The sequence below is a fragment of the Salvelinus sp. IW2-2015 genome, linkage group LG6.1, assembly GCF_002910315.2.
Source record: "Salvelinus sp. IW2-2015 linkage group LG6.1, ASM291031v2, whole genome shotgun sequence".
Taxonomy (NCBI): Eukaryota; Metazoa; Chordata; class Actinopteri; order Salmoniformes; family Salmonidae; genus Salvelinus; species Salvelinus sp. IW2-2015.
This window is the reverse complement of record NC_036845.1, coordinates 27,302,794-27,328,976: the sequence shown is the minus strand read 5'-3', so window position 1 is coordinate 27,328,976 and position 26,183 is coordinate 27,302,794. Positions and strand designations below refer to the sequence as shown.

Sequence of the window (26,183 nt, the reverse complement as noted above, 5' to 3'; positions counted from 1 at the left end):
CTGAATTATGCAATAATATCTTGCTTTTATTATTTCCATCCTGCTATGCTGTTGTGTGGTGTTTGGACATACAGTGCGTTTTGAAATGCTGTGGCACCCCCTTGTGGTTAACATAGGGACACGTGAATTTGCGAGTAGACGACAATCTCAATCTTTTTTCAATCAATGTAGTCAAGATCAATCAATGTAATGCAAGAGCCAAAGTGTGCAAAGTAATCACTGTCAAACAGGACATGGAAATAAAATATAAAAGGCGAAGGAAGAAAATGTATGCTTTACCAGAGTGCACACAAGCGGTGCTTCACGGTAGTACTAGAACTAGTTCTATGGTTTGTTCTGGTCTCACAGATTTATGGGGGCCCTAAATTATGACGTCGGCAGATTTGGAGGTCCATTCTGCTCAGTGAATTAATACAGAGTTTCAAAGTCATATAATCTCCAACCGGTATGATTAAAATCTAACACTAAAATGCATGCGGTAGACTGTGAACAGAATTGTTAGATACTGTTTGTGGGCGAAGGAGAGCATATGGGGAAGAATTGGCTACTGCTACTAAATGATGTGTGTATCTGCATTGTGCTGAGTATACAGCATATCTGTGGTGTCCGAACAAAAGTAGTTTTGCGCAACCCCCCCAAAAATTGATTTCCATTTAGGCCAACTGTATTTTTTTCAGATATCCAGACACTGTTATATGGCATTCCAGATTGAACGGGTTCTGTGTAGTACACCGGTGATCCAGCATAAGTCGCTGTAGCAATTCACACGCCCGCTAGCTATCTCCGCAGTGGAGCCTTGTAGCTAGTACGAGGAGGAGTGTGTTTGATTTTTGCAATTGCAGCCTCAATGGCGGATAGAGCAGGATAGCGGCTTTGCGGACAATAACATCTCGGTACTTCTCTATTTGTGGCGTGACTTGGTCCGCCGTATTTTCCCGTGCATCCTACGGAAGAGGGGACTCCGGTGCATGCAGCAAAGTTGCGGTAGTTGAGGTTTCAATCTGTTACTTATTTTAGGCCGATTTAACCTGGCTAACTGGCTAGCTAACGTTAGCTAAGTGCATCGGAGTTCCCAACAGAAATATAGGCGAAGGAAGTTGCTCCTGCAATTCACAGTGGCTAGCTAAATATGGGAGACTCTCTTGAACTGATTGGGAAGCGACTTCTACTGCTCCTCAACGATGGCAGGTCCGCAGCCGGATCCGAAGCGGAACAGGCCGCCTGGACTCGTGACTGGCTTCGGGGGACTGTCCGGGCGGTCAGCGTCATAGGGTTGGCCAGCCCAGGGGTAGAGGTGAGCGGAGGAGAGGCGACGACAACAACAGCAGCTGCGGGGCTGACGGTCAGTGTTTTCATGTGAATAAAAACAACTAACGTTAGTTAGCTAACAAGCTAAACGCATGATTTAACTAGCTAGCTACGTATTTAACTCAACTGAAAAGAGAAAACATACAAATAATGAATGGTCCGTTTATGTTTAAATTATATTATCCAACTAACACATTATGAATAGCGAAAGCTAGCCAATCGTGTCGCTGTGTTGCGCTTGCCAGATAGCCATTGTCCCCATAATTTAGCCCGGGGATTTTGGGCCTTCGACAGATTTGAACTTAGTTAGCTTGCTAGCCAACTTTACCGTAGTCTCCAGAATGAAATTCATGTGCAATACGCATAGCCTCATTAAAATGTGAACGTCGGTGTATTAGATTTGCTTGCCTCAAATGACCGAATGTAGATATTGATGGTGATACAGCTAACGTTAGGCCTACATAGTTAGGTGTAATTTGTTGCGTGTATTATCTTCAACGTCATGATACCAAGTGCATTTTTCATTCTTAAGTAATTTTTCGTAATTGCGTGACCCCTTATGTGTTCCTATCATTTCATTGATTAATGGGGAGGATGTAGTTAGAAGATTCTGCAGTTGAGAATATAAATACATCTGAAAAAGCTGTCTGACTTGATGATGCAGCCTGTGATTGATTACAAGGCATGCCAACATCCAGAACTAGAATTACAGAGGATAAATAATGTCAGGTGTCTTTTTTGTTGTTGTACCAAAGCAAATGCCAAATCCAGATTTTTAGAAAGGGAAAGGTGTTGGTTGGAGTMGTTTATTAAGATTATTCAGCTTTCAAGGAAGTCTCCAGGACCATTTTTGGGAAATAGGCTTTTTAACTAGTGCAGATAGTAACTACAGATACCGCTCTCCACTCCTGTTCTTGTTTCTATTGGGAGGAGATATGTTACTGTGTGTAAATATGTCTGTATGTTTTTGCTTTTGCATGGACTATGTGTTGATCATCATAATGTCTTCTGTGCAGGTTATCTGGTCTTGGTAGGAGGGCATTTTTCAAATCACAGCACTTGTTTCACCTCTCACAGAACCATACAGTTCAAATTCACAAGGCTGTCCATGTTGGGCTTGTATGCTGAGTGAGTCAGCAAGTTTCACATTTAAAATGGACTTCTGCTGACATATCTTGCCCCTGTCTTGAGACCTAGAGTAGAGCATTAGCCCATATAAATGCAATCCATTGTTACACTGAGTATGTTTACATGCAYACTAATAATTTGATATTAAACTGATTATGGCTGTAGGCCGAGTATGGCATTAGTCATGTTAACACCTTACTCTGCTTATCTTAATCGGTGTACTAAGGTCATAATCGAAGTAAGCATACGCCGATTAAACCACCTGGTGTTCGGTGCAATCTTTAGAATAATTCGGGCATTTAAATGCCTTAATCCAAGTTTCCGTGGAGTATTTGCTCAGCACGTGCTAGCACAAGCAGCGCAAGCTTCCTTCTTTTGCACGAGTGATGTGAGTTCGGATAAACTCAAAGTATTTATCTTAGAAATAGTTTTGACATACAAGCGATGTTTTTGAACTCAATCAAATAGACCTCACAAAAATAACATGGTCTGTGTTGGAACGTTTATTTGGATGGCATTTTTCTGCATTTATCAAAGTCAGATCAAGTAGCCTGATAACCTCTCCCTCAATATCAACAAAACGAAAGAGCTTATTGTGGACTACAGGAGACCGAAGAGGGAGCGTGCCCCCATCCTCATCGACCATGGCTGCAGTGGATAGGGTCAAAAGCTTCAAGTTCCACAYCCCTCAGGACCTGAAATGGTCTTGCCACACCGACATTGTGGTGAAGAAGGTKCAACAGAGTTTCTACAACCTTAAATGGCTGAAAAAATTCGCCATGCTTCCCATCCGTAACAGTTCATGGATATATTATGCCAAGGTTTTTGGTCTTAGGCAAGGTTTTTTTGTGGCTGTTCTTGCTCAACATTTTTCTCTCGAGGAAAGCTGAAGTCGGAAGCCGACATATTTTTTACATTTTTATTTCACCTTTATTTAACCAGGTAGGCCAGTTGAGAGCAAGTTCTCATTTACAACTGCGACCTGGGCAAGATAAAGAAAAGCAGTGCGACACAAACAACAACACAGAGTTACACATGGAATAAAACATTTACAGTCAATAACACAATAGACAAAATCTGTATACAGTTTGTGCAAATGAGGTAAGATTAGGGAGGTAAGGCAATAAATAGTCCGTGGTGGCGAAGTAATTACAATTTAGCAATTAAACACTGGAGTGATAGATGTGCTGAAGATGAATGTGCCAGTAGAGATACTGGGGTGCAAAGGAGCAAAAATKGTTTATTTGCAATATGGGGATGAGGTAGTTGGATGGGTTATGTACAGGTGCAATGATCTGTGAGCTGCTCTGATTTAAAGTTAGTGAGGGAGATATGAGTCTCCAGCTTCAGTGATTTTTGCAATTCGTTCCAGTCATTGGCAGCAGAGAACTGGAAGGAAAKGCGGCCAAAGTAGGAATTGGCTTTGGGGGTGACCAGTGAAATATACCTGCTGGAGGGTGGGTGCTGCTATGGTGACCACTGAGCTGAGATAAGGCTTTACCTAGCAAAGACTTATAGATGACCTGGAGCCAGTGGGTTTGGCGACGAATATGAAGCGAGGGCCAGCCAACGAGAGCATACATAGGTGGGTAGTATATGGGGCTACGCCCCTTTCGTCTGGGATTGGTCGACAGTAGGGCTTCTTCAATGAGGTGTTTGTTCTCATTCAATGAGAGACGACTCGTTTTCATGCATATTTTTTTAACTTGAGAAATACTGCACCAAACATCTTAGTTAGATGTAAAATTGCGTGACTAAGTTCTCCCCTGGAAAAACATCAAAATTAATGGCAAATTTCTTGCGTTGTCTTAGATGAATTCTGACTTTTGAAGAAGTGTATTCTGGCTATATCGTCTCAAGTTGGACAAAGTACTATTACTACTATTGCTGCTTGTCTTTTAAGGGAGTATGYGAGCACACTCGTTCGGGTTTGCCTAGCCAAGTTCAGCTTGGCGCCAGCCGAACCAAAGTATGCTGACGCCTTAAGACCCTCGCAGAGTTCAACAGATGCAACATTGAGAGCATTCTGTTGGGCTGCATCACCGCCAGGTATGGCAACTGCTCCGCCCTCAACCACATGGCTCTCCAGAGGGTGTTGTAGACAACCCAGCACATCACCGGGGCCACGCTGCCTGCCCTCAAGGACATTGACTGCACCCGGTGTCTAAGGCCAAGAAGATCATCAAGGACCTCTGTCACCCGAGCCCCCAACTGTTCACTCGGCTGCCGTCCAACAGACGGAGACAGTACGGGTGCATCAAAGCCAAGACCGAGAGACTAAACAGCTTCTATTACCAGGCCATCAGACAGTTGAACAGCCATCACTAGCTGTCCACCAGGCAACGCACACTCACTCACACAACACACACACACACCTTATGAACACACACACGCAGCCAACGCTGCTGTTCCATGTTATAGAGACATTGAACCACTGGTCACTTAATGTTTCACATGGTGTATTTTAAATAATGTATCCCTGACAGTCTATTCTAATATTTCTGTTACTGTACATTTGTATTTTAGTTACYGTTTCTACACACCGCTTATTTATTTATACTGGATTCGTGATATAGCTCACTAATATATCTACTGGTGTACATATCATTTTTAGTTTGTCTTGTGTAMATTTGTCCGGTGTACATACACAGTTAATTCGGAAAGTATTCAGACCCCTTGACTTTTTTCACATTTTGTTACTTTACAACGTTATTATAACATTTATTTAATAAAATGATTTGCTCATCAATCTACACACAATACCCCATAATGACAAAGTGAAAACAGGTTTTTAGAAATAAAACAAAAACAGAAATACCTTATTTGCCTAACTATTCAGACACTTTGCTATGAGACTCGAAATTGAGCTCAGGTGCATCCTGTTTCCATTGATCATCCTTGAGATGTTTCTACAACTTCATTGGAGTCTACCTGTGGTAAATTCAATTGATTGGACATGATTTGGAAAGGCACACACCTGTCTATATAAGGTCCCACAGTTGACAGTGCATGTCAGAGCAAAAACCAAGCCATGAGGTTGAAGGAATTGTCCGTAGAGCTCCGAGACAGGATTGTGTCGAGGCACAGATCTGGGGAAGTGTACCAAAACATTCTGCCGCATTGAATGTTCCCAAGAACACGGTGGCCTCCATCATTTTAAATGGAAGAAGTTTGGAACCACTAGACTCTTCCAAGAGCTGGCTGCCCAGCCAAACTGGGCAATCGGGGGAGAAGGGCCTTGGTCAGRGAGGTGACCAAGAACCCGATGGGCACTCTGACAGAGGTCCTCTGTGGAGATGGGAGAACCTTCCAGAAGGACAACCATCTCTGCAGCACTCCACCAATCAGGACTTTATGGTAGAGTGGCCATATGGAAGCCACTCCTCAGTAAAAGGCACATGACAGCACATAAAGGACAAGATTCTCTGGTCTGATAAAACCTAGATTGAACTCTCTGGCCTGAATTCCATGTGGCAGCATCATGCTGTGGAGATGTTTTTCGGCTGCAGGGACTGGGAGACTAGTCGGGATAGAGGTTAAGGTGAACGGAGCAAAGTACAGAGATCCTTGATGAAAACATGCTCCAGAGCGCTCAGGACCTCCGACTGGGTTGAAGGTTCACCTTCCAACAGGACAACGACCCTAAGCACATAGCCACTCCTGCGTTGTCTTGGCTTCGGGACAAGTCTCTGATTGTCCTTGAGTGGCCCAGCCAAAGCCCGGACGGGAACCTGATCGAACATCTCTGGAGAGACCTGAAAATAGCTGTGCAGCGACTCTCCCCATCCAACCTGACAGAGCTTGAGAGCATCTGCAGAGATACAGTACCAGTCACAAGTTTGGACACCTACTCATTCCAGGGTTTTTATTTTGACTATTTTCTACATTTGTAGAATACTAGTGTAGACATCAACTATGAAATAACACGTACGGAATCATGTAGTAACCAAGAAAGTGTTAAACAAATCAAAATGTATTTTAGTCACCCTTTGTAGCCACCCTTTGCCTTGATGACAGCTTTGCACACTCTTGGCGTTCTCTCAACCGGCTTTGAGGTAGTCACCTGAAATCTCAATTAACAGGTGTGCCTTGTTAATTTCTGGAATTTCTTTCCTCAATGCGTTTGATCCAATCAGTTGTTGTGACAAGGTAGGGGTGGTATACAGAATATAGCCCTATTTGGTAAAAGATGAAGTCCATATTATGGCAAGAACAGCTAAAATAAGCAAAGAGAAATGACAGTCCATCATTACTTTACGATATGAAGGTCAGTCAATCTGGAAAATATCAAGAACTTTCAAATTTTCTTCAAGTGCAGTCGCAAAAACCATCAAGGGCTATGATGTACCTGGCTCTCATGAGAACCGCCACAGGAAAGGAAGACCCAGAGTTACCTCTGCTGCAGAGGATAAATTCATTAGTTAACTGTACCTCATATTGCAGCCCAAATAAATGCTTCACAGAGTTCAAGTAACAGAYACATCTCAACATCAACTGTTCAGAGGAGACTGCGTGAATCAGGCCTTTATGGTCGAATTGCTGTAAAGAAACCACTACTAAAGGGCAGCAATAAGAAGAGACTTGCTTGGGCMAAGAAACACGAGCAATGGACGTTAGACCAGTGGAAATCTGTCCTTTGGTCTGTGTCCAAATTTGAGATTTTTGATTCCAACCGCTGTGTCTTTGTGAGATGCAGAGTAGGTGAACGGATGATCTCCGCATGTGTGGTTCCCACCGTGAAGCATGGAGGTGTGATGGTGCTTTGCTGGTGACACTGTCAGTAATTTATTTAGAATTCAAGGCACACTTAACCAGCATGGCTACCACAGCATTCTGCAGCGATACACCATCCCATCTGGTTTGGGCTTAGTRGAACTATCATTTGTTTTTTAACAGAACAATGACCCTAAACCAACCACCAGGCTGTGTAAGGCCTATTTGACCAAGAAGGAGAGTGATGGATTGCTATATCAGATGGCCTGGGCTCCACAATCACCTGACCTCAACCCAAGATGGTTTGGGATGAGTTGGACCGCAGAGTGAAGGAAAAGCAGCCAACAAGTGCTCAGCATATGTGGGAACTCCTTCAAGACTGTTGGAAAAGCATTCCTCTTGAAGCTGGTTGAGAGAATGCAAGTTGTGTGCAAAGCTGTCATCGAGGCAAAGGGTGGCTACTTTTGAAGATTCTAAAATGTATTTTAATTTGTTAAGCTTTTTTTGTTGTTGTTTACTACATGATTCCATATGTGTTATTTCATAGTTTTGATGTCTTCACTATTCTGCACTGTAGAAAATATAGAAACTCCTTTGAATGACTTGCTGTGTCAACTTTTGACTGRTACTGTATAAATTAGCAAAAATGTCGAAACCCCTGTTATTGCTTTGTCATTATGGGATATTGTGTGTAGATGAGGSGGGRAAAACAATTGAATCCATTTTAGAATAAGGCTGTAACGTTACAAAATGTGGAAAAAGTCGGTCTGAATACTTTCCAAATGCACTATATATAGATTGCATTTTGATACTGCTACAGTGCTATTTGGGTTGTTCATTCTTGATTTACTTGCTGTTTTTGTTTAAAAAATATATTTTTCTTTACATTTTAATTGTTTGACTTGACTGCATTGTTAGGAGCTAGTAACATAAGCATTTCGCTGCACTGCTATAACGCCGCTATACGCAACCAATAAACTTTGATTTGATTTCAGATGTGTCCATGTAAACAGGATTATTAGAGAATTGTTCTCGCAAAGCATCTAAATGTTTAAATCAAACTCTTCTATTAGTCTGACTATTCACAATCGCATTGTGTGCATTCAACCGTACTCGCTGTAATCCTCTCATCAATAATGTCGCACTAGGCTACCTATTGACAATGAGGGGTAAGTGAGAAAGTGAGACCGGTTTTGAATTGTCTTGCCTATTTCTAATAATTGACTGCTCTTCCCGAGAGAGATGGCGCCTTGCCCAGACTTTGAGGAGTAGACATGCTGTGTTTGAGTCACTAGTGCTGCCCGGGCTCTGCTGACTGTATGATCCTACCAAGGCCTGTCCTGCTGACTTTGTCTGTAGCCTGTCTGTGGCTGCTCTTCTCCCATCAGTCCAACRTTGTCAGTGTTTTGTCTTACCTCTGTTCTTTTGAAAATATACTCCTAACATGGCACTGAGCCTACGTTAATATAGCTAGTCTTACAGAAATGGCACCACTCTTCCCCCCCCCTGTCCTCTAGGTGTTTGTGGAGTTTGAGGACTGTGCGTGGCGCAGGCGGTCCTGGGTACAGGTGTACGGGGAGGAGGTGAGAGCTGTACTGGTCGAGTCCTCCATCGTCTGGGCTAACCGCAGCAGCGACCCCAACCAGAACCACCCTGCGGCTGGAGGAGCCCCTGGGACAGCCTGGCCTGCCCTGGTGAGTAGCCACCTCCTCTGGCTTAGGGATTACCAAATCATGTTTGGACTGTAACACTGAGCCACGCCAGTGGTTTTCAATCCTCTCCTCTCTGACCCTGCAGARGTTTCACAATTTTGYTGTAGCCCTGAACTACCTCACCTGATTCATCAATTGACGGACTTGATGATTTGTTGACAAATGTAATCAGGTGTGCTAGCTCTGGGATAGTTAAAATACATGGAACCACAGCTAAGTCATCTGATCTGGACCGGTTGCCAACAGCATGATGGGAGGTCACCTACAAACACATCTATTGGGGGAGACTATTAGGTCATGGGCTGTAAAATGGGGTTAAAGTCCTGGTAGCAGATAATGGACCATAACAGATATGTATGTAGTTGGTGCTGTATATGAACTAATATACAGTATATCACAAAAGTGAGTACACCCCTCACATTTTTGTAAATATTTGAGTATATCTTTTCATGTGACAACACTGAAGAAATGACACTTTGCTACAATGTAAAGTAGTGAGTGTACAGCTTGTATAACAGTGTAAATTTGCTGTCCCCTCAAAATAACTCAACACACAGTCATTAAAGTCGAAACCGCTGGCAACAAAAGTGAGTACACCCCTAAGTGAAAATGTCCAAATTGGGCCCAAAGTGTCAATATTTTGTGTGGCCACCATCATTCTCCAGCACTGCCTTAACCCTCTTGGGCATGGAGTTCACCAGAGCTTCACAGGGTGCCACTGGAGTCCTCTTCCACTCCTCCATGACGACATCACGGAGCTGGTRGATGTTAGAGACCTTGCACTCCTCCACCTTCCGTTTGAGGATGCCCCACAGATGCTCAATAGGGTTTAGGTCTGGAGACATGCTTGGCCAGTCCATCACCTTTACCCTCAGCTTCTTTAGCACGGTAGTGGTCGTCTTGGAGGTGTGTTTGGGGTCGTTATCATGTTGGAATACTGCCCTGCGGCCCAGTCTCCGAAGGGAGGGGATCATGCTCTGCTTCAGTATGTCACAGTACATGTTGGCATTCATGGTTCCCTCAATGAACTGTAGCTCCCCAGTGCCGGCAGCACTCATGCAGCCCCAGACCATGACACTCCCAATACCATGCTTGACTGTAGGCAAGACACACTTGTCTTTGTACTCCTCACCTGGTTGCCGCCACACACGCTTGACACAAACTTATTTGGTTCAGATAATCTTGGTCTCATCAGACCACAGGACATGGTTCCAGTAATCCATGTCCTTAGTCTGCTTGTCTTCAGCAAACTGTTTGCGGGCTTTCTTGTGCATCATCTTTAGAAGAGGCTTCCTTCTGGGACGACAGCCATGCAGACCAATTTGATGCGGTGTATGGTCTGAGCACTGACAGGCTGACCCCCCACCCCTTCAACCTCTGCAGCAATGCTGGCAGCACTCATACGTCTATTTCCCAAAGACAACCTCTGGATGTGACGCTGAGCACGTGCACTCAACTTCTTTGGTCGACCATGGCGAGGCCTGTTCTGAGTGGAAGCTGTCCAGTTAAACCGCTGTATGGTCTTGGCCACCGTGCTGCAGCTCAGTTTCAGGGTCTTGGCAATCTTCTTATAGCCCAGGCCATCTTTATGTAGAGCAACACATTTTTTTTTCAGATCCTCAGAGGAGTTCTTTGCCATGAGGTGCCATGTTGAAYTTCCAGTGACCAGTCAGTACRYGATGAACAGCAAATTTAACACACCTGCTCCCCATTCACACCTGAGACCTTGTAACACTAACGAGTCACATGACACCGGGGAGGGAAAATGGCTAATTGGGCCCAATTTGGACATTTTCACTTAGGGGTGTACTCACTTTTGTTGCCAGCGGTTTAGACATTAATGGCTGTGTGTTGAGTTATTTTGAGGGGACAGCAAATTTACACTGTTATACAAGCTGTACACTCACTACTTTACATTGTAGCAAAGTGTCATTTCTTCAGTGTTGTCACGTGAAAAGATATACTCAAATATTTACAAAAATGTGAGGGGTGTACTCACTTTTGTGATATACTGTACATTGGTTGCGAAGTGGGATTGTTTGCCGAAGTAAGAGCTGATTTGGAGAACCTCAAACCTAACTTTTAGAACAACATAATATAATAACGATTGATTTTAGCATTTGTAATCTGGGAATGTTTTCTTGGGGTGCTCTAAGCTACTATTATATGCGTGTCTGGCATGGAGAAATAGGTACTACACTCTCCTTTTAAGGTTAGTTCAGAGGGTGCATGTATGATGTATGCACTCTCCTCTCACACTCCCTGGCTGACTCCCTGAGGCACACCTGCATCTTGAAGTGAGGCCAGGCCAGCTTGTGGAAATGCAATTGTCCCAGCAAGGGATGTCTGGAGGACCTGTTACCATTACATAAGAAGCACACACGCAGCAACCTGCTGCTGCTCTCTGCTCTCCCTCATGCTTTGCCAGAGGATAAGATTAGAGATAGTTCTCCAGCCACTCCACCAATTAACAGAGGCGGCAGGTAGCCTAGTGGTTAGAGCGTTGGACTAGTAAACGAAAGGTTGCAAGATCGAATCCCCGAGCTAACAAGGTAAAAATCTGTCGTTCTGCCCCCGAACAGTTAACCCGCTGTTCCTAGGGCGTCGATGAAAATAAGAATTTGTTCTTAACTGACTTGCCTAGTTAAATAAAGGTGTGGGAAAAAAGATAGGAACGCTAGCCTACATAATATCGTTCAGAGTTAGTGGTTATTTTCCTAACGATGTTCCTCTTCGTCCGCTAGGCGTTCCGGTCTCTAGTGGACCGTGTGGGTTTGGGTTCCCTGGTCCCTGTGGAGTTCTTCGGGAACAGAACCCTCAACTTCCTCCCTGACGGGAATTCACTCCAGAGATTTGAGGTGGGKTTACTCAAGGCTGTGTGTGTCAACTTTTATTTGAAGTGTGTGTGTGTGGTATCACTCTGTGAATGTCTGTATTTTGTCTTGCTCTGTAGGTAGAGAAAGACGTGGGGCACTCTCTCCTGCTGGGGCAGCCATCTCTGCAGGCTGCGGTGTCCAGCTGGCACAGTGACTTTGAGCTGCAGGAGATCCTCAGGAAGGGTGAGTCTTTGTTAGACTTATCTCTGGAACGAATGGAAACCTATTGTGCTGTGTACGGCGCGCTTTGACTTTCGACCTGCCTTTTCATTGCTCACCCATGTTTTCCTACACTGCCGTTCTCAATCCTGGCCTTTTTCTAGCATCTACTTCTCAAACCTCTTCTCTTACCGTCATCTCTTCTCACTTTTCACTCCCTCCATAATATCCTTCTGGCTTGCCACTCCACGGGTCTTTGAGCCTTGTCCTGTTGGTTGTGTTGTCTCTCCAGGCTCCTACACAATCCAGGGCAGGAGGGTTCAGGTTTACCAGTGTGAGTTTGACGAGCACTGGGCCCCGGGCCTGGTCTCTCGGCACGACCCCAACTCGCACATCATGGAGATCACCATGGACCAGGTACACACACACACACACACACACACAACCGCTGCCTGGATGTGCCTTTCGTAGTACCTTTTTGATGTTAGGTAATATGGCGGAGGTGTTGACAGCTGTTAGCTAAGTGTTATTGTTGTGTTCTAGGCAGAGGAGACCCAGGTGGTGGATCCTCGGGTAATGCACGTAATACTAGCTGAAGATCACTTTGATGAGGTAAGTTGGATAAAGTATACAGTCCTACTCCTCCCTTCTTGCTTTTTCCCCCAAAATACTTATGAGTTTGTTGGTCGACTTGTTTGAGTTTGCATTTTCCTCATCCTTTCAGAACGGGAGGAATGCTCGGCGGAGGAAGGAGAGCGATGGCGTGAAGGGCGAGAGCGGCCGTAGACGGAGGACATCGTCGGAAGGCGAGGAGGACGTGACTCTGAAGCGTTTTAAGGGGGCGGGAGAGGGAGCAGCGGAGGGACAGAACGGGAGCGGCTCCACCAAGGCCTCTGAAGAGGGGATGGTGACATGGGGAGCAGAGTTAGCAGGAGGAGGACGCAGAGTGAACAGCAGTTCCTCCGAAGTCACACAGGTTTACGCCTCCCTGAACAGCACTTCCTCCCAGATGGACCAATCAAACACTCCGCCTCGCTACACCAAAGAGAACGGACGTGCCCTCTCCACACAAGACAGACAGGGGTCTGCTGACTCCACCACTACAGTCACACCCACCCCACCCCCCCTCAAACCAGCCCCCTCCCCATTCTCCAACACTTCCTTCCCCTCTCTGGGCCAGATGCCCAGCCTTGTCCCTGGAGCTCCGGCCGCCAAGCCTTCCCCAGCAGCCCCGACCCCAGAGAGCGAGGAGCCATCCCAGTCTACCTACCCCAAGACGGCTGCCCTGGTGTCCCCCGGCCCGGTGACCATCTCGTCCCCATCGCAGGGCAGTGCCCCCAGCGTGGCCCTCTCTGCCCCCCTGTGCTTCAGCCCCAAACCCACCGCCTGGACAGGACCACTCAACCAGACGGAGGTGAATTAGTAACACTTAACTTAGCTCTTAACCTGTGTAGTAACACTGTAACTACTAACTATAATTGTTTTCACTAATATGCTATTTCCTTATCCTGCTTCTTTAGGGCTCTAAGCCCATCTTGGCTGCTGCTGGGTTCCGGCTGCCCCAGTCCAAGCCTGCTGGTGCTTCTGTGTTCGGAGAGGTAAGCTCCCAGACCAACGGTTCCTCCAACACAGCGTCAGTCTCCCAGGACACCCCCGGACCCTTCGGCTTTTCCTTCAGAGGCGCCAAGAACAACGAAGCCCAACCGCAGCAGCAAGACCAGAACTTATTCTTCCAGTGTATGAGTCAGAAGACTGGCCAGAACCCTGGTGGTTCTAATCAGAACCAGACTTCAGGCCTGGGTCAGAGCCAGGCTAAAGACACCAACTACTTCACAGCAGTGTCAGAGAGCTTGAGTAAGGAGCCTCCTAGCCTGTTCAAGCCCTCCGCCTCCACAGAGGGACTCAAAAAGACTGTTCTGGCCCCCGCTTCAACTGGCCTGTTTGGCTCAGCTACAGCTCATCTCAAAGAGCAGTCCAAAGTGCCTGAGACCCAGCCGGCAGGCAACGGAGTGCTCAACAAGCCTTTCGGAGGGGACAAACTCTCGTCTTCCTTCAGCGGCGGCTCTGGGGGGATGAGGAGCTCTGTTCTGGGAATGGCTGCGATCGGCACCCCCCTGGCTCCGGCCTCTGGATCTCTGGGTGGTGCTAACAGGAGTGGCACTAACGGTGGCGCGGTGGGTGGCTTCAGCACCAAGACAGACAGCCACCAGAACCTGTTCCTCCAGGGCTCCAAGGAGCCTTCCAACCCCTTCCTGGCCTATGGGGAGAAGCTCTCCCACAGCCCCTTTAGCGGCAAACCATCCCCTCTGGAGCCTGAGACCCTGGGCCCTGCCTCCGCCTCGGAGAGCAAACCCAACCTATTTACAATGGCCGAGCCGCCCAAGGGCATCCTGTCTTCCCCCTTCGCCTCCCTCACAGGCGCCGCTGCCTCCAGTTCTTCCTCCCCAGCCCCAGGACCCGACTTCATACAGAGGCCCCAGTCTGATGCCCCCTCCAAGCCCAGGGAGGGCGCCTCCACAGGGGAACAGGGCTCCTCAGCTGAGGGTGGGTCTCTGGATGACCGGCCCAGCTCCACCTCGGGCTACCCCATGTTTGGGAGCGCTGTCCCTGGGGGGAGTGGTGAGGATGCGCCCATGCCATTTGACCAGGGCCAGGCCCAGAAGTTTGCCCTGGAGGAGCGAGGCCAGGTATCTAAACGTGACTCWGACTCCAGCGATAACAGCGACCTGTCAGACCTGAGTGAGACTGAGGAGGGGCTGGAGAGAGGGCAGGCCCCTGGGGGCCTCCCGGGGCCCGTCAAGGAGGGAGCCATGCTGCTGCAGAAGGGTAAAGGCCCCGGGGTAGCCAAGAGCCGGCCACGCAACAAGCCCTTCAAAGGTAAGATCTGGAGCCTCGGGATAGGGCTCTGATAATAAAGTATTCCTACTGTACGTCAATGCGTTTCTCAATCATTCGTAACATTTCATTCGTCAATGTTGAGGCAAGTTAGATTGTGGTCAGGGTCATGAAACGTTAGCAAGATTGATGGTAAAGAWAAGTTGCTGACCAACTCTTCCCTAATGATTCCATTACCCTTTCCTACACTCTTTGATGAATAGGTTGTCATTGCGTTGTTTTGTATCGCTTCATATTCTAATTAAAACTCTCCGGTCTTTCCTTTTTCTCAAGTGGGCCAGTCAGTGCTGAAGGACGTGACTAAGGTGCGTCGTCTGAAGCAGTCAGGAGAGTCGTTCCTGCAGGACGGCTCCTGTATCAACGTGGCGCCCCACCTCCACAAGTGTCGCGAGTGTCGCATGGAGCGCTACAGGAAGTACCGGGAGCAGGAGCCTGACGACGACGACCCCAACGTGGCCTGCCGCTTCTTCCACTTTCGCAGGTACCGTCTGTTTACCAAAGACTGTGTGTGCGTGTCCACGCACTGTGTGTGTGTGTGTGTGTGTGAGGAATGGCTGGGGTGTGTATCCTCTTACAAGGAATGCGACAACGAATATTGGTCATTTCATCAACCTCAATTATAATCCAACATGTTCTACTCGTCTACGCGTCCTGCACTACTCTGTCCTCCAACCTCTGACCTTTGCCTCCTAACCAGGCTGGCGTTCACGCGTAAGGGCATCCTGCGTGTGGAGGGCTTCCTGAGCCCCCAGCAGAGCGATGCCATGGCCATGGGGCTGTGGCTACCCTCGCCGTCCGTACAGGAGGGCCTGGACCTGGATACCTCAAAGTACATCCTGGCCAACGTGGGAGACCAGTTCTGTCAGCTCGTCATGTCTGAGAAGGAGGCCATGATGATGGTCGAGCCTCACCGTGAGTGCTCTTAGGCTGCGTCCAAAATGGCACCCTATTCCCTTAATAGTGCAATACTTTTGACCCGGGCCCAATCTGTCTGTGTCCTACAGAGAAAGTGGCGTGGAAGCGGGCGGTGCGCGGCGTCAGGGAGATGTGTGACGTGTGTGAGACCACTCTCTTCAATATCCACTGGGTCTGCAGGAAGTGTGGCTTCGGGGTGTGTCTGGACTGCTACCGGCAACGGAGGAACCGCCCTCTGGAAGGTGAGAGTCAGAGAATTCCATATAGAATCTAGAGAACATACAGAATGTGTGAGACTCAACTAGGGTGTCAAAATTCCGGTCACTTTCCCGAAATTCTCCGGTTTTCCAGAAGTCCTGGTTGGAAGATTCCTGGAATTCCAAGGGAATAAGCAGCAAATCTGAGAATATTCCAACTATGATTTCTGAAATACTGGGGAATGTTGGGAAAGTTACCGGAATTTTGCCACCTTAGACTCAACACACAGGGACGGGCTGGGGTAACACTGAGGGGGCCCTGTCCATTTCACCAGCAGTGGTTGCTTGTAATGGTCTTTCAGTAATGTTTGTTTTTGTTTTGAAGTAGTAAAGATTTAGCTGCTACTAATTGTTAATAAAGAATCGGTATATGATGTACTTTATTGTCCATTAACTTACAGGGAATGGACATTTTGTATTTATGAACAACCCARCCCCCCCTGTATACCCAGAGTGGCTGGAAGCAATGGGTCAGCTGCAGTGCAGAGCCCCTTACAAATGACCCTTCCTGTTTTTGTGTCTCAGAGGTGGACGAGGGGCCTGATGACGAGGTGTTCTCCTGGTTGAAGTGTGTCAAAGGCCAGAGACACGAGCCCCAGAGCCTCATGCCCACACAGATCATACCTGGAACAGGTAACATGGAGCAGGATACCTATAGAAGCCTAGGGCCCAAATGGACCCCTAAGCACTTGTGGATGTCAGAGAGGATTTGACAGTTGTAAGCAATATGGTAAAAGCTCCACCTTRCCCTCTAATAGGCTAAGTAGAAGTTTCACCACATTCCTTATACCAATCAAATCCTCAAATAGGATTGGGCCTAGAACTGGGGCCTGGAGTCTTTCCTGCTCATGTCACATGGTCCGGACAAACTCCCAGCCCTAACTATAACATCCAATTATTATGTTGTGTATCTCCATAAGAGTTGTCCCATATTGACATTTCTCTCTCCTCTCTCCCTCAGCTCTCTATAACATAGGGGATATGGTGCACTCAGCCCGGGGCAAATGGGGCATCAAGGCAAACTGCCCCTGCACCAGCCGGCACCACAGGCCCCTAGTGCGCCATAGCGCCCCCAACGGCATCTCACAGGTAATGCACCACCCCTTTTTTWAAATGTCAAACCAAGATCAATATTTTACATTTTTACCATCCACGCATGGTTTTCACTTGTTTTACATATTGCTTGTCAAGGGCTTCATTAGAATGCAGTAAAATGTTCCTTGTTGTCCCAGCAGTCTGCAGTGTCCTCCAGCATGGGGAGCAGTGGTAGTGGACCAATCACAGGTGGTGGGGGGCCAGCGGGTTCAACCACTCCTAAACCCGAGGGGKGGGAGACAACAGTGGTCAAATTACAGCCTATATCCAACACGTCATCCGAGGCGGCAGGAGGAGGGGTTGATACTAACTCCACCAACAGTACCAGTGCCCCCCCTAACTCTGCCCAGACAGCCACCCCCAAGGACCCCCGCCCTTCCACGGGTGAGGGCAACTCCACTGCCCTGCACTGGCTGGCAGACCTGGCCACTCAGAAAGCCAAGGTGGAGGACACTAAAGGTGAGGGCCAGGAGAATATCATCTCTTTCACTTCATCTTCTTGTCTCAATCCTAACTTATATGCTCAATGATACTCTCTAAATGTATCGTACATGTGTTTAGATTAGACCATCTCTAACCATCGTCTCCTCTCCACATCTCTAGACTCTGGGTCGCTGCGCTCGGCGATGGGCCGGGACACGCGTTCTCCCTTCGGCCTTGACTCGTTCAGCGCCCTGTCCAAGCCTTCGTCCTCCTCCTCCTCCAGTCCTAAACTGTTCAACAGCCTGCTGCTGGGCTCCAGCAACACCCAGCCCAAACCAGAGGGCTCCAGCCTCCGAGACCTGCTCAACTCTGGCCCCGGGAGGCTCCCCCAGGCCCCCGGAGACACTGGAATACCCTTCCCCTCAGTCTTCTCCACCTCAGCCGCTGTGAGTGTCTTTCAGCTTTCCTCAGTTAGCTAGGAGAATTCAGATAATTTCAGAATGACATTCTACATTTGAGCAGAGTGCCCAGATATGGATCCTTCCATAATGCCTACATATAGGGACATTACAGGGGACCATTCCAGAATGCTTAGATTCTACACAGTTCTAGGTTGTGTCCCAAATGGCACCCTGTTCCCTATATAGTGCACTGCTTTTGACCAGAGCCCTATGGGAGCCCTAGACTGCAGGTCTAACCCCTCCTCCCTCTCTCAGGGGGACAAGATGAAGGGCAGCCTGCCTAACTTCCTGGACCATATCATCGCCTCGGTGGTGGAGACCAAGAAGGCGGAGGGCCGTCGTACGGGCGAGGGGGGCAGCGAGCTGGGCGGGGTGGGCCGCAGGGACGGGGTGATGGGCCTCAGCGTGCTGGACCCCCACACCTCCCACTCCTGGCTCTGTGACGGACGCCTGCTCTGCCTGCAGGATCCCTCCAACACCAACAACTGGAAGATCTTCAGAGAGTGCTGGAAACAGGGCCAGGTGAGAGAGACCTCTCTGTGGGGTAGAAAGGCAATAAATACTTTTTTAAAATACGGATTTTTAATAAAAAAATATGTGCTCACCGAGAGTAGTACTAAGGCGGTGTGAGTAATATGTAGTAATATGGTGGTGTGGAAGATGGAAATGGACTGAGAGTAGTTGGGGGTGAAGTTTGGAAGAGGGAGATGTGTACTGTGAGAGATGAGGTGATGATGATTCTGTTTGAACTCTTTCCCWCCTCTCTCCAGCCGGTGCTGGTGTCTGGTATCCATAAGCGTCTGAAGGGGGGTCTGTGGCGACCTGAGGCCTTCAGTGAGGAGTTTGGGGACCAGGATGTTGACTTGGTCAACTGTCGRAACTGTGCCATCATTTCTGACGTCAAGGTCCGTGACTTCTGGGACGGCTTCCAGGTCATCTCCAGTAAGTAACGGGATCGTTCATTCAGCCATTCATTCGTTCATTCATCCATTTATTTGTTCTTCCATTCGTTCATCTCGCCTTATCTCTCTCTCTCCAGAGCGTCTGAAGGGTAGTGATGGTCAGCCCATGGTTCTGAAGCTGAAGGAYTGGCCTCCCGGAGAAGACTTCAGAGACATGATGCCTACACGGTTTGATGATCTGATGGAGAACCTACCCCTCCCAGAGTACACTAAGCGAGACGGTCGTCTGAACCTGGCCTCCCGCCTGCCCAACTTCTTTGTCAGGCCAGACCTGGGGCCTAAGATGTACAATGCCTACGGTGAGAGAGACAGCAGAGATGGAGAATATGCAAGATTAGTAATGAGCCCATTTACTCTTTTAATGGGATGTCAGTCTCTGATCTCTGTTTCGATCTCCTCCTTTTATATTCTCTTTTTACACCTCTTCCCTCTTGATACTTTCCATGCTTCCTTCTATTACACCTTTTTCACCCCCCCTTTCTCTCACATCTCTCTCTCCGTCCCTCCCACTCTCAGGTCTGATCGAGACAGAAGACCGGAGTGTTGGCACCACCAACCTGCATCTGGACGTGTCTGATGCCGTCAACGTCATGGTGTACGTGGGCATTCCCGAGGGAGAGGGGGAACACGTTAAGGGTGAGTAGGACCAACACACACTCTCGCACAGTGAAGCGGAACTTAATACACACACACACACACACACACTCACAGCAACGCTGACTCGCACAGCTGACTCATTCCAGCGTTGACGTACACCACACTAAACCACACGAGGCCCGTGACACATTTCTGTCCGGCACGCGCAATGATTTGGGTTTTTAATTCATTTTGGCCCGTTTCCATTCCGCCCGCGCTGCACTACAAGTCACAGCAAGCACTGCCATTGTCCTGCGCACCAATGGCAGTGCATTGCCACACACACCCACCCACGAGCCAGCCAGTGCGCTGTATCATATTACATTTGCAGCAGCCCAACTGTTTTCCTTAATGGCACTGACTGAAAATTCAAAAATGTTGGAGGCTAAATGTTGATGCCAAGTTTCGGTTCCAACTGGTCATTGCTGTACTATAGGAAATGTCATATTTGTTGTCAAAATTATTAGGTAAAGGATTTAAATGCTAATATAAATTTGTACTAAAGGACACTGACTATAAATGAATCAACAGTTGAGTCATCTACATTATGAAATTACACAGCCTGACTTGATSGCATCGGTGTGTTCAACGTCAATTGCGCTGCTTTACATGTCTCATTTATAGCGTGTAGGGGAGGGAAAGTACACAGACACATACATGCCACAAGTCCCAGGCTACTAAAACGTTGTGGCCCGGCTTTGTTTTTTAAAGCTTGACAATGAATAACCAACAAACTTGCAACAAAACACCACGCAAAGGGGAAACATGTAGGCCTATTACAGCAACATTTGAGCAGTAACCTAACTGCAATACATTTCATGCGCACCATACAGCAATGCCGCGTTCAACCGCACTGGTGATCCATGCAGAGCGAAACATTTAAAACGTGTTTTACGTGTAAATGTTACAACACCCTAGTGAAACGACTTACTTTGTTATTTGCAGTAAAAAAAATAATACTTTTTGGTTAGGGTCGCAGCATATTTTGCATAGCAGCAAAGGTTGGACAAATAATATTTCTTTAGATTTATTTGTTAAAATGTTATACAGCATCCTATGTAAGTTAAGTGGACATTATAAAAGGGCATATTTAAAAATAAATAAAACGATTGCCAGTTTGGGTCGCAGTTGTATGCACGTTTTTTTGTTGGTCTGACCCGCGAATTCGTTGTCTTTTTCAATATGGCCCGTGCGGTAATTGAGTTTGACACCCCTGCACTAAACAATGTAACCTTTAGCATGGCTAGCAATTAGCACAAGTGTGTATTGGCATGGTAGAAATTACACGTGTCCATTTAGCACTGAGTGGTATGTTTCAGTAATRCACTACTCACACTGACATTACCACTTTCCTCCAGCAACCCTCATAAAAGATTCATAGTTTTTTTGTGAGGTAAATAAAAGATGGTCCTTGGATCTTTGTCCTTGAACATACATGTTTTCAATTCCATTGACTGCTGCACTGTATTTTTCAGTAGTTTTATTATGACAGGTTAAAACACCTTACATCTAAAGCAGCATTTCCCAAACTCTGACTTCGGGACCCAAAGAGGTACATGTTTAGGTTTTTGCCCTAACACTATACAGCTGATTTTAAATTATCAAAGCTTGATGATTAGTTGATTATTTGAATTGGCTGTGTAGTGCTAGGGCAAAAACCAAAAAACATGCACCTCTTTGCGTCCCGAGGACGGAAATTGGGGAAACCTGGTCTAAAGAGTATATAAAATAAAAAAACATTGCAAAATCTTCCAAAAATATGTTAACTGTTAAAACCACATGGGCTCCCAAATGACCCACTCATGTATAATTGGATTTGAAAGGCGCTCCAACGTTTTCTATAGGAAAGTTGATTTCAGCATTCCAGTTTCTGGAAACTAAGGACAGGAAGCCATTCCTCAGCAATGAGACAGAATAATGGTGTAAATGTTAAATTTAAGCCTGTTTTCAGTCAGTCCTATAGACTTTCCTAAGTTTCCCACACTAGTGTATAATAATATAGGCCTCTGACTAGATTATAATGTTATTCATCCCAACTTGGGACATTGTTATATCAACACTAGCATCATCAATGATTAGAAGGACTAGACGAGGATCAATGACATATGCATATTAAGGCACCTGCACCTTAGTAGAGACCCATTTTTTGTTTAAAGGTAAGAAATGCTGTTTTCTATCCTACTCTGGTGAAACAAGCCCAATGAGGCTAACCCCCCCCCCCCATGCATCAATGGACAGGACCCTGGAAAGGCCCTTTAATGGGGCTCACATGTTGATTGTGGTAAAATTTCTCGTTCACAGAGACGGATATCGCTGGATGTAAAGGTCTGTGCATTTTTATAACATCACCTCCTTAGCATGGCTTTTTTTCTTGACTAACTTCTCCCTTCTCTCTCTCTCTCCCACTCCCCCATCCTCATGTCCTCTCCCTGTGCGGTTGGGGCCAGAACACTACGGTGGCTCATCTGTTTGTGGTTTATTTGTGGTCTGAGTGGGGTCTGCCTGCGGTCTTCCCTCCAGTGTAGAGCTGACCTTCAGTAATGCTCTGATAGTCAGTCAGCCAAACTCTGTTTTAAACCCTTTTAACACAACAACTTTGTTTTTATTTTCATGCTGTTAGATGTTAGTAAGTCTTTCCTTGCATTACATCTTCTGTTATCTGGGACAACTGGTGTTCTGGCCTTGACTGGCAAGGCTAGACTGGGAAGGCTAGATGTATGAAGGTGTAGGTACTGTCTGTATCCCTGCACAGGTTCACTGACTCTCAAGGAGAGAAAAGAGCAGCAACTTGCTAGCTGCCCATCTTTGGAGTCACATTCCCCCCTGACTGATATCTCTTCCTAGAGGAGAGATGCGGGGGGAGAGATTATAAAATAAACACACATTACCATGACAGGCATATGTAGCTGTACCGGACTCTATGCCTAACCGAGGTCAGAGCAAATGAGCACACACACACTCTCCCCCCCACACACAGTCTCTTCCACACACACATGCAGGCAACTTGATCTATGAACAATCTCGGGATAATTTGTCCAATTGACCGGAATTTGAATAAAACATGTAGCTCCGTTAGTGTTGTTTAGTCCTGTTCCTCACTAGCCACCTAAATGTTTACTTGATTAGTAAATGATGAGCAACTCTGAATGCGTCCCAAATGGTACCCATTTTGACAAAAGTAGTGTATTGCAGAAGGAATAGGGTGCCATTTGGAACCTATGTGTTGTGGTTGAACCCAGAGCTGCCACCGGCCAACAATGATGTCATAGCAGGGAGATTCCATTTCCCCCTGCCAGCCGAGCGCCCCTCTGGTTGTGGATGACTGATGATGAATCAGCACTTCACAGAGGCTTGTGTCTCAAATGACACCCTATTCCTCCTGTTCCACCTGTAGTGTGCTACTTTTGACTAGGGGCCACAAGGTTATGGTCAGAAGATGGTGTACTGCATAGGGGAGTAGGTAACGGGTGTCGTTTGAGATGGCGCCTCGTGATCCTGACGTAGTGAATGAGCACTTGTATAGATTAGAAGGATTGTAGTGTTTTCCCTCCTGTGTCTACAACTGTAGGATGTGAAGGTGTGCGGTACTTCTGTGCTTTGTGATGTTTCGTGTTGCACTTCTTCTTTCCTACGTCATTCCCTTTGAACATGGACTCTGTCAGTGACTGACCGGTGCTGGAGTTTGCTCATCCCTGTCTCTCTCTGTGTGTGGTCCCGCAGAGGTGATGAGCACCATCGAGGAGGGTGACGTAGACGAGATGACCAAGAGGAGGGTGTACGAGGCCAAGGAGAAGCCCGGGGCGCTGTGGCACATCTATGCCGCCAAGGACGCCGAGAAGATCCGGGAGCTGCTTCGCAAGGTCAGGGTTTATCACCACATTCCTTGAAATGTCAATATGCACATTCATTTTCTTACAATGCATTATATCAGGAAAGAATCTAAAATGGTGGCTGGACTTCTTTAGTTCTACTGTTCCCACGATAACATCAGTCTCAAATGGCACCCTATTACCTATATAGGTGTGCTACGTTTGGGCCCATAGGGCTCTGATGAAAAGTAGTGCACTATATAGGTATTAGCGTGCCATTTTGGACGTAGACATTGTCTCTCTGATATACCTTACCATATCTTCTTATCCTTTGACTGTGGTAGGTGGGTGAGGAGCAGGGCCAGGAGAACCCTCCGGACCACGACCCTATCCACGACCAGAGCTGGTACCTGGACGGGGTGCTGCGCAGGAGGCTGTACGAGGAGTACGGCGTGCAGGGCTGGGCCATCGTACAGTTCCTGGGAGATGCTGTCTTCATCCCCGCCGGGGCTCCCCACCAGGTACTAGGGGAAACACTGGACGTACCAGTCGAGGTTTAGACTGAGACTTTTTTGTGTTTAATGGTTACATAGGGGCATAGCGTACCCTTATGTTATCCCTTTTTAGCTATATGATGTCTATACTCTTGCTTTTCTTTTCATTCACACATTCTCTCTCTCGCCCTCTCAAAATGACAAATCACACGCTCACCTCTTTCTCCTCTCTCATGTGCCCCCAAGGTGCATAACCTGTACAGCTGTATCAAGGTGGCGGAGGACTTTGTGTCTCCTGAGCACGTGAAGCACTGTTTCAGACTGACCCAGGAGTTCAGACACCTGTCCACCACACACTCCAACCACGAAGACAAGCTGCAGGTACACTTCGGCCGCCTCCTAAATGGCACCCTATTCACTATGTAGTGCACTAGTTTTGACCCTGGTCAAAAGTAGAGCACTTATAACTATGACTCCACTATAGTATAGGCCAATTATTTGAGAGAACGAATAAAGGATTGAATCGATCAGTCAGCTAAACAATCAGTAACATATTGTGGTACAATTGTAATTCTGACGGGATTTGATGGTAATTTTGATCTCTGTTCTCTAGGTGAAGAACATCATCTACCATGCCGTAAAGGACGCTGTGGGGACACTGAGGGCCCACGAACCCAAGCTAGCACGCTCTTAGTGCCCGCTAAACACACACACACACGCACACACACAAGCTGCAGTTATAGAGTAGAGGTCTCAGTGTGCAGAGAGAAGCACGGTGATGTGCTCACAACTCTCTTATTTTGTGGGGGGGGGGGGGTCTATAGTCAGCGCTTGGATGAAGGCAGTACTACATCATCGCTGTTACACGACATGCTCTACACGTCTTAGTAGTTTTCCAATTCACTTCTGATTAACTCTGTATTTAAGGTCAGTGTGTCCTGTTTGTGTGTGTGGAAGAGAAGGAGAGCATGTGACGTGAGGCGGTTCAGCTGTGTAGCGTCTGACTAGATGTGAGCACTGGGCTATGTTTCCTTTTGCGACAACCATTGATATTATTATTCTTCCTTAGAAGAGAGGGTTCACTTGTTTTTAGATATTTTTTTGTTGTTGAAGTTTTAATCTTTAGTGGTGGAATTGAGACTTGTGCAAGTAACAAGCATCGAAGTGAACTAGACCAAAGTTTTGTATTTTTAGTTGTCTTATTTTTAATTAAAAGCAAGGACTTCTTAAACATGTTTTCTTTTATACGCCGGAGGGTATTTCAGAGTAATGGCTTTTTGAATGCTTGACAGAGAGTGGCTTAGAGAAATGTCTCCATTTATTTGGTCATCTTTGTTGTCCCAAGGTTTGCATGGATGAACTGCAGMCTTCAAAACGTTGTAAAAGAATCACAATTCCAACTGAACAGAAACTACTGGCCGTTAAGTGTATCAATATATGTTGATGATCTTAGCAGTCTGTTTGATTTTTCAAAATAAAGTTCACAAATTAAATGTACTGGTCATTTCAGGTGATTTTATACAACTTTATTGTTGTGTGTCATTGGACTCAATTGTTGAACAACTGTTACATGTCTTCACATTGTAACATGTAAGTATCAGGTGCTAAAGATTATGTAAACAATATGTCCATATAACGCATCAGCATGATTTAGCTCATTTTTATTAAAAGTTCCACTCCACATATGTTTTGGATGGATTTTTACCCATGCTGCAGCAGTATATGTTATCCGGAGGCAGCGGCTTAGATCGCTAGACCACCCTAGGCCACTACCCAGTGTTCTTATGCCTCCTGACTCACCTGCATGAGTCTAAATTTGAAAGTGATAACAGCAATAAGGCAGGCAGTCTCTTATTATATCCTTCCACTGAAGTCTATTCCCAGAGAACCAGCCACTACTTGATGGCAAATCTTGTGTATTCACATGCTAGTTATAGGTTAATGGTCCTAATTCAATTACCAAACCCCAAACAGCTGTTGTATTACATAGAATATTAACAGATAATCAATTACATAATGCCATAGAACTATCGTGTGCAATAATCTTTGCACAAATACCCTGCCATATTTTTATGAGGGAATGAAGGAAGACAGACTTGTTGTGGCAGCTGCCTAGCACCTACAGCAGGGCTCACCAACCCTGTTCCTGGAGAGCTACCCACCGCTGTAGGTTTTTGCTCCAACCCCAGTCATAACTAATCTAATTCAGTTTATCAACCAGCTAATTATTGGAATCAGATGTGCTAGATTAGGATGGAGTGAAAACACACGACCGTAGCTCTCCAGGACGTTTCACTGTACAGAGCTTTTTGGTATTGTCTATCTATCTAGGCCTACGTA

General features: G+C 46.6%; 1 protein-coding gene across 3 annotated transcripts; it reads left to right on the top strand.

The window, feature by feature from the left end:
- Nucleotides 1-753: 753 nt before the first annotated feature.
- LOC111965374 (lysine-specific demethylase 3B) lies at nucleotides 754-25,336 on the top strand. 3 transcript variants are annotated; one of them, XM_023989534.2, is made up of 24 exons: nucleotides 755-1,342; nucleotides 8,667-8,843; nucleotides 11,606-11,719; nucleotides 11,815-11,920; nucleotides 12,189-12,313; nucleotides 12,440-12,508; nucleotides 12,621-13,310; nucleotides 13,417-14,773; nucleotides 15,065-15,272; nucleotides 15,489-15,703; nucleotides 15,796-15,948; nucleotides 16,489-16,596; nucleotides 16,925-17,052; nucleotides 17,196-17,517; nucleotides 17,662-17,927; nucleotides 18,198-18,464; nucleotides 18,713-18,884; nucleotides 18,982-19,203; nucleotides 19,421-19,540; nucleotides 21,842-21,865; nucleotides 23,261-23,400; nucleotides 23,694-23,870; nucleotides 24,090-24,224; nucleotides 24,457-25,336. In XM_023989534.2, the coding sequence occupies exons 1-24, from the start codon at nucleotides 1,130-1,132 to the stop codon at nucleotides 24,535-24,537; spliced, it is 5,589 nt and encodes a 1,862-aa protein (XP_023845302.1). In that variant the 5' UTR covers nucleotides 755-1,129; the 3' UTR covers nucleotides 24,538-25,336. The 3 variants fall into 3 exon arrangements, with proteins under 3 accessions (XP_023845304.1, XP_023845302.1, XP_023845303.1); XM_023989535.2 differs by having other exon boundaries at nucleotides 756-1,342; nucleotides 17,199-17,517; XM_023989536.2 differs by lacking the exon at nucleotides 21,842-21,865 and having other exon boundaries at nucleotides 754-1,342.
- The last annotated feature ends 847 nt before the right edge of the window (nucleotides 25,337-26,183 follow it).